This window comes from Lolium perenne, chromosome 5, assembly GCF_019359855.2.
Source record: "Lolium perenne isolate Kyuss_39 chromosome 5, Kyuss_2.0, whole genome shotgun sequence".
Taxonomy (NCBI): domain Eukaryota; kingdom Viridiplantae; phylum Streptophyta; class Magnoliopsida; order Poales; family Poaceae; genus Lolium; species Lolium perenne.
Window position 1 is genome coordinate 1,603,191 of NC_067248.2, and position 8,741 is coordinate 1,611,931.

General features: G+C 49.1%; 1 protein-coding gene across 1 annotated transcript; it reads left to right on the forward strand.

Moving 5' to 3' along the window:
* The first annotated feature begins 654 nt into the window (after positions 1-654).
* LOC139831184 (uncharacterized) lies at positions 655-2,624 on the forward strand. Its single transcript, XM_071820542.1, has 7 exons — positions 655-759; positions 851-1,063; positions 1,143-1,319; positions 1,404-1,766; positions 1,853-1,951; positions 2,045-2,167; positions 2,242-2,624. Exons 1-7 carry the CDS (start codon positions 655-657, stop codon positions 2,512-2,514), a joined length of 1,353 nt encoding a protein of 450 aa, XP_071676643.1. The 3' UTR covers positions 2,515-2,624.
* The last annotated feature ends 6,117 nt before the right edge of the window (positions 2,625-8,741 follow it).

Below are 8,741 nucleotides of genomic sequence, written 5' to 3' on the forward strand. Positions count from 1 at the left end.
GTATGCGGAGGACAAGTACTGTCCCATCTGTAAGCAGTCTAGGTATGAAGAGGTAACGGGAAAGGATGGTCAGGTGAGGCAGTCAAGCACCGCAAAGTCGATTCTTCGATATCTCCCATTCATAAAAAGAATCCAGCGGCTTTACATGCACGAGGAGACAGCCAAACAGATGACGTGGCACAAGTATGGGAAGAGATTCGTGGACGAAAACAAGAAGTTGAAGATGGGACATCCATCCGATGGTACGGCATGGAAGAACTTCGATAAAAAAAACCGCCTTAAGGCAGCCGAGGCTCGGAATGTCAGAATTGCGATAGCAACAGATGGCTTCAATCCATATGGTATGTCCACTGCCAATTACAGTTGCTGGCCCGTGTTTGTTATTCCGCTCAATCTCCCTCCCGGAGTCCTAATGACGAGGAAGACCATGTTTCTGTCGCTGATCATTCCAGGCCCTCATTACCCGGGGAAGAATTTGAGTGTCTACATGCAGCCGATTGTGGAAGATTTGAACCACTCTTGGCACCACGGGACATTGACGTACGACCGAGCATCGAAGACAAACTTCTGCATGAGAGTTTGGTTGCAGTATACCATGCATGACATGCCCGGGTACGCCCTAACATGTGGATGGTGTACAGCTGGTAAGTGGCCATGCCCAGTGGCCCGACGAAGCTAGCCACTACTTGGGCGGACTATGAGGATGCCCCTGCCGTAGGCTTCGCGACAGCTGCTGAGGCTGTGACCACCAAGTTCTGGGTAAGGCATATATTTCTCGAGCACCGTTCATAGTTGATGACCCTAATGTGCTAACTCATGACTTTCACAACTGATTTATGCATGATTGAAGTGCTTCTATCGTGTGGACCCGGAGCATGACACGCAGGCGCGTCTCACTTTGCGTGGCGCTTGCGAGAGGTTGACACCGCAGCAGTGGTACAACCAAAAGTTCACCAGCGCTAGTGCCTTCTGGGCTAACAAGGGTAAGAGGGTCAAGAAGGAGTACTTTGTTGGTAACGAGCCTACGGAGGAATGGGCAATGACCATTGAGGAGTACATGTCGGTGAGTAAAATGTCAATGAGATTCTACATTGCTGCTAAGTTTTCATTGAATTATCTTGAGCTGACTATTGCGTTTTCAGGTTTGTCCGGAGTGGGCCGAGCAGCATAGGGAGGCATGGGAGGAGCTGATTAGGGCGAGGTGGCTCAGGCAGGACGAGGAGTTTGCAGCCGTGTCGAGGCGTAACATGGAGAACCGAGGCACCGGTGGCACACACTGCGCGGGAAACCGCGACTACACCCGCTTCAAGGGGAAAAAGGTATGTATATACATGGAACGACCTTCATTCATTTCCCGCCATGTCTCATTTGTGGTACGCTTAACTTTTCTTTTCGCGATGCAGGTGGCCGAGGCACCACCTGGGGTGGTGCTTCATGATGCCCAGATATATGACATGATGCGGACGAAGCAGAAGCCCAATCCCGCATTGCCTCAGCCACAGTACTACGGCAATGCCAAGGCCGCCAAGGAGGACTACTGCGACATGGTCAAGTCTCGTCACCCCGAGGTGGATGACCCCTTGAGCATTCCGGTCGACGAGGAGTCGTTGGTCCTGTCGGGGCACGGGCGTCCGCATGGCCGTTTCCCTTGGATGAATAAGGCGGTCAAGCCTACCCACTCCACGAGCTACACGCGCCTCAAGCATACCCTCACCGCCGACAGCCCCCAGCCTCGTCCACGGCCTGCTCGTCCACCCGCCTACGATGTAAGTTTCCTCATTTTCATCCTCTTTCCGGTTTTCCTTCCTACATGGCTAAGTGTTTACGAGATTCATTGTTTCTGAAATTGTAGCCTGACTTCGAGGCGGCCTTCGAAGCCTGCAATGAAGCGTATCAGCAGGCCGTTGCCCAGTGGAATAGGCAGAATACGGCCTATATGACGTATTTATCAGTAAGTCTGAATCTTCCTTCTCGCGCAAGTAGATGACAAGTCTCAGTTTGATGCTTTATTTCTGCAAAGCCTAACTTGTAACCTATCTTGCAGGAAATGATGATCTCTATGTCTACTGGTACACCGCCACCGGATCGAGTTACCGTGGCGGGGGACATGCCTATCATGCCATCGAGGGCAGCTTTCGCTGCGACTTACTACGGATCCACACCGGAGGTAAGTTCTTTGCCAAACCGGTAGTTACCACTTTCCTTTGCCTCGCAAGTTGCTAACATGTAGGGAACACGTAGGGAACGGGATGGTCCGGGAACCAGGCATCGCCGGGTGGGCGCGAGGTCACACCGGTTCATGAAGGTGGTCGGTCTCCTGGGCGTTCTGCTGGTGTCTCTCCGTCGACTACTCCTGGGACTACTCCCGGTGCCTCTCCGTCGACTTCTCCTGGGCGTGCTACCGGTCCTTCTCCAGGTGGTTCTTCTGCAGCTTCTACCGGAGCGAAACCCCGGGCTCCTCGTTTCGCCAACGATGTGGGCGGACACACCCCGCCCGGGTCCTTCCTCCGCTAGTCAGCACCGGGCTTCTTGCTTGCCATCATTTGCTAGCTACTACTATGTATTGGATGACATGGCACTCTCCTCTTGTATGCTACTACATGCACCATGTATGCTACTATGTGGATTTCATGCTATTTATGTGAATTATGGTGATTTTGGATGAATTATGGTACATTTGGTTGATTTTGGATGAATTTGGTCGATTTTGGATGAATTTGGTCGATTATATGATATTTATGTGAATTTGGTCGATTATATGAACTGGAACTGGATTGCAACAGAACTGGAACTGAAACAGCAAAAAAAAAATGGCAGGCGCTATGCCGAGGGTAATGCCGTCGGCATAGACCCTGACATAGGGCCATATGGTCAGGTCTATGCCGAGGGGGTTGCCCTCGGCATAGCCCGACGCGCCAGGTGCTGCCGCGTGTCCACGGTGGCGCTGCATGGGGCATGCATACGCCGAGGGGGTTGCCCTCGGCATAGCCTCTGGCTAGGGTGCGCCTCCGTGCGCCACGTCGCCTCTCCCGTCTCTCTACGCCGAGGGGTTGGGCCGTCGGTGTCTCTGGCCGCTCCGTTAACGTCGACGGCGCGCCGCCACGCTACGCCGACGGCGTCAACGCCGAGGGGCTTCTTCACCGTCGGCATAAAGCCAGGACGCCGAGGGTTAGCTCTACGCCGACGGCCCACCTACCTATGCCGAGGGACCCAGACGCCGAGGCGACACGCCGAGGGCTGCCGTCGGCGTAGCCTACGCCGAGGGCAAGGCGTGGCTACGCCGAGGGCAGCCGGCCGTCGGCGTAGAGTAACATTCCTGTAGTGAATCGTGGTCGACCGATGTATAAGGTGACGCTGCCGACCCGGAAGAGCTTGAGGAGAAGGCTATATAGTTGTACTCGATATGTTTGTCGAGTGAATCCACTAATCTGGAAGTGCATTAGGTAAGTGTCACGTAGTCGTTAAGTATATATGGTCTAATGTCATAGGGATGACATAGCGTAACATACTAACATGCATGCTTGGTAGTCTCGACGGATTGAGACCAGTTAATATCTCTTCGGAAAAAAAGATATTGGGTTACTTCAGGCTTGAGGTCCCTCGAACCCGGTATATGCTAGGGTTAGTCGACTCGTGCTGCGGAGGTCTCATCGAGTGGACCTAAAAAATTCTAAAAATATTAATTTGAGATTATAAATGTTAACATTTTTTCTATATAGTTGGTCAAACTTTGAGAAGTTTAACTTTATCCAAATATTATAGACATTCTATTTTGGAATAGAGCGAGTAGTCAGTACCTAATCCGCACTCCTGGATGGATCGGAATACGCCCAAATACTAGTACAAGGTGTAAAATAATCTTTGCTTTAGTCAAATAATATGATGTAATTAATCCGGTCTCGAACTCAACAACCGGCCGTGTCACAACTCACAAGGCTGGATTCCTTATTAGCCCAAGACAGAGATAGTGCGTGCTCATTCTGTTCCCAATAACGTTGACTTGCCCACTTCAGGTTCGATCTCCTGTCAACAAGCTGTTTTTTTTTGTGATCTCTGTCTACAAGCTGTTTAGATCCATGCTTCTCTCATCTTCCCAGATTCTCTCTAGTTTCTCAAGTAAATAGGGAGTTTTGTTTTTAAGGTTTCTGCCGGAACCAAACTGTCCCTACCGAGATTGATGTGAATATCGAGTTGTTAGATCTTACCATTGGTCGCATTGGTGTGTGAGCTTTGGATCTTTTCCCCAACTAGAATGCATAAGGAGCTGGTGCTCACCCACAAAAGAAAAGAAAATCGAGCATTCCAACCAGGCTCTTATACTGTATTTTGGTTTTTTTTCTGCACCTGTTATATTTTGGGAAAGAGGACTACCATATAGCCGAGTTATAATAATAAAATAGAAGAATTTCACTTTCCGGCCTCTACACCAACCAAGGATGCACATAACCATATAGCCGAGTTATAGGTATCTTTGAGTGTAGAAAGGTGCTCTACGGAAAGGACAAGGGTACCCCCGCGGGTCGCTCCCTAGGGCGACTCCAGGGACGATCTCGCCGTGCCGCCGCCAAGCCACCCCCCCCCCCCCCCCCGCCGCCGTGCCCTCCTCGTGCCCCCTAGGTTTGTGGTTGGTGTCACATAACAAGCTTCTAACACGAGATAAACTGGAGAAAAGACAAACTGTTATGGATAAAACTTGCTTGCTTTGCAATGATTATGAAAATGTGGAACATTTGTTCTTTTCTTGTGATATTTTAAGAATCATGTGGACATAGATATCTGTCATTTTTCAAAAAGAGATTGGTTTAAACTTTGAAAGTGTGGCTAGGTTATGGGTGAGCAATAAAAAGAATGTGGTTACTAACATGGTTGTTGCTGCTATTATATGGTCAACATGGAAACATAGAAATGACATGTTCTTTTGCCGATGTTTATGGTCTGGGATGCAGATTTTGTGGATGAGAGTGGTGAAGTTGTTGAAGCGATGGAATCCTCTCTGTCTGTCGAAGAATCGGAGTTTCATGGAAGAATGCGTGAAGAGATTGGAGCTGAAGATGGTGGAGGTCCCGGCAATCTCAAGATCCTGAAGAGGCGCAAAACAATGCTCATGGTTGGTCCTAGGACACCAGAGGTGTTGGCTCCTCGTCTGATGTTGGATGTGCAGATATCTGCCAAGTGATCGAGAGGGAAAAGAAGCACAAAGTTATAGCTGATCAAATGTCTTGTCCTACTCTAGATGATGGTTTAACTGTTGCTTGTAGGGGTGGTTCAGTTCTTGTCTTTTTTGGGTTTCTGCTAGTTTGAGTAAGCTCTAGCTGAGGTCTGTAATAAGTAATGGAAAATTGCTGTGACTGTCTTTTCGTTTTCTCAATGGAAATGGAAAGGGGCGGAGGCCTGTTGATCTAAAAAAACAATATGGAATCATAGTTGTAACTAAACATGTCACAATATATCACAGATCCTTATCAGTGTGACCACACCTAAAAAATGTTCATAAATTTATTTCCGCATACATGGGCTAGCACTTGGTAAAATCCAGGATCTGTATGTAGAAACTCCCGCCACGGCTCAAACAGAGCCTATTTTATGGTAAAGTATGCCCAACCTATGGTTTCCACGTACATATGTCCTAAACAAACCAAAACAAGTAAAAAAGTCCATTGGTAAACCCTCGCACGGAGAAAGCTATAGGGGTAGATCTGCGGGGTCCCTGCCTAGGGTTTCCCAAGATACAGATCACCGGAGCGTCGGAATCGCTGGAAAACTTGCATCTGCCCCTAACATATGTGTACAAGTGTGATGTAAGGTTTGGCTAAGCTTGCATCTACCCGGTGTTGACAATTTCCACATACATGGGCTAGCACTTGGTAAAATCCAGGGTCTGTATGTGGAAACTCCCGCCACGGCTCAAACGGAGCCTATTTTATGGTAAAGTATTCCCAACATATGGTTTCCATGTACATATGTCCTAAACAAACCAAAACAAGTAAAAAAGTCCATTGGTAAACCCTCGCACGGAGAAAGCTATAGGGGTAGATCTGCGGGGTTCCCGCCCTAGGGTTTCCCAAGATACAGATCACCGGAGCGTCGGAATCGCTGGAAAACTTGCATCTGCCCCTAACATATGTGTACAAGTGTGATGTAAGGTTTGGCTAACATTGCATGTACCCGGCGTTGACGATTTCCGCATACATGGGCTAGCACTTGGTAAAATCCAGGATCTGTATGTGGAAACTCCCGCCACGGCTCAAACGGAGCCTATTTTATGGTAAAGTATGCCCAACCTATGGTTTCCATGTACATATGTCCTAAACAAACCAAAAAAAGTAAAAAATTTCATTGGTAAACCCTCGCACGGAGAAAGTTATAGGGGTAGATCTGCGGGGTCCCCGTCCTAGGGTTTCCCAAGATACAGATCACCGGAGCGTCGGAATCGCTGGAAAATTGCATCTGCCCCTAACATATGTGTACAAGTGTGATGTAAGGTTTGGCTAACATTGCATGTACCCCGCGTTGACGATTTCCGCATACATGGGCTAGCACTTGGTAAAATCGAGGATCTGTATGTGGAAACTCCCGTCACGGCTCAAACGGAGCCTATTTTATGGTAAAGTATGCCCAACCTATGGTTTCCATGTACATATGTCCTAAACAAACCAAAACAAGTAAAAAAGTCCATTGGTAAACCCTCGCACGGAGAAAGCTATAGGGGTAGATCTGCGGGGTCCCCGCCCTAGGGTTTCCCAAGATACAGATCACCGGAGCGTCGGAATCGCTGGAAAATTTGCATCTAACCCTAACATATGTGTACAAGTGTGATGTAAGGTTTGGCTAACATTGCATGTACCCGGAGTTGACGATTTCCGCATACATGGGCTAGCACTTGGTAAAATCGAGGATCTGTATGTGGAAACTCCCGCCACGGCTCAAACGGAGCCTATTTTATGGTAAAGTATGCCCAACCTATGGTTTCCATGTACATATGTCCTAAACAAACCAAAACAAGTAAAAAAGTCCATTGGTAAACCCTCGCACGGAGAAAGCTATATGGGTAGATCTACGGGGTCCCCGCCCTAGGGTTTCCCAAGATATAGATCACCGGAGCGTCGGAATCGCTGGAAAACTTGCATCTGCCCCTAACATATGTGTATAAGTGTGATGTAAGGTTTGGCTAACATTGTATGTACCCGGCGTTGACGATTTCCGCATACATGGGCTAGCACTTCGTAAAATCGAGGATCTGTATGTGGAAACTCCCGCCACGGCTCAAACGGAGCCTATTTTATGGTAAAGTATGCTCAACCTATGGTTTCCATGTACATATGTCCTAAACAAACCAAAACAAGTAAAAAAGTCCATTGGTAAACCCTCGCACGGAGAAAGCTATAGGGGTAGATCTACGGGGTCCCCGCCCTATGGTTTCCCAAGATACAGATCACCGGAGCGTCGGAATCGCTGGAAAACTTGCATCTGCCCCTAACATATGTGTACAAGTGTGATGTAAGGTTTGGCTAACATTGCATGTACCCGGCGTTGACGATTTCCACATACATGGGCTGGCACTTGGTAAAATCGAGGATCTGTATGTGGAAACTCCCGCCACGGCTCAAACGGAGCCTATTTTATGGTAAAGTATGCCCAACCTATGGTTTCCATGTACATAGGGCTATCACGTCCGGAGTTCTATGACTTTTAGGGGAAATGAGTAGGAAACGGCCCGTGGCACCACATAGTTTGTCGGAACGAGGCCATATTTGGCACGTGCGTGGGCCATGGGATGGGAAGCAAGGCCTCGGTCGCGGATTTCCAATCCGACCTACGGGCGACAGTGTTTCCATTTTCGGGGTGCCGGAACGGCCTTTTTTTGTGAAGCAGCTGGTGTGCATTTTAGTATTGCGCGAGACCTCCGCGCAGTGGTAGGATACCTCCTACGCACCACCTATTGCATGCCATATGCGCGCGTTAGCCATCTAGGAATCCCCCCCCCCCCGCTTCCTGCGGTGTCCCGCCGAATCCGCTGGAAACTGACCGGATTTAAACTAGGGACACACTTTCCTTCGCTCAATAAATCTCGGGAAAAATGTTTTTAGGTCTACAACACGTCATTTTATGTGCTAAATGTTTTCCGTTTAGCGCGTTGGCGGATGGGTGCACCCGCGCATCCGGTACGGCCATACCGCATATCCCGGTGGCCCCGTTTTGCACAGTTGGCAAAGTAAATGAAGTCAAAAAGTCGTGCGGAGCCGCGTGGCGTCATTTTATGTGTCCTAGTAACCACTGCAAAAGACGGAATTGGGATACGGCAATTATCTTGAAAAACCCTTCACGAATAGGGCTATCACGTCCGGAGTTGTATGACTTTTAGGGGAAATGAGTAGGAAACGGCCCGTGGCACCACATAGTTTGTCGGAACGAGGCCATATTTGGCACGTGCGTGGGCCTTAGGATGGGAAGCAAGGCCCCGCTCACGGATTTCCAATCCGACCGACAGGCGATGGTGTTTCCATTTTTGGCGTGCCAGAACGGCCTTTTTTTGTGAAGCAGCTACATGGTGTGCATTTTAGTATCGCGCGAGACCTCCGCGCAGTGGTAGGATACCTCCTACGCATCACCTATTGCATGCCATATGAGCGCGTTAGCCATCTGGGAATCCCTCCCGGTTCCTGCGGTGTCCCGCCGAATCCGCTGGAAACTGACCGGATTTGAACTAGGGACACACTTTCCTTCGCTCAATAAATCCCGGG

Coding starts and splice junctions, on each gene's coding strand:
- LOC139831184 (XM_071820542.1), top strand. CDS start 655: ATGCCCAGTGGCCCGACGAAGCTAGCCACTACTTGGGCGGACTATGAG. Junction 1,064..1,142: donor CCATTGAGGAGTACATGTCG/GTGAGTAAAATG, acceptor TTGCGTTTTCAG/GTTTGTCCGGAGTGGGCCGA. Junction 2,168..2,241: donor ACTACGGATCCACACCGGAG/GTAAGTTCTTTG, acceptor GGGAACACGTAG/GGAACGGGATGGTCCGGGAA.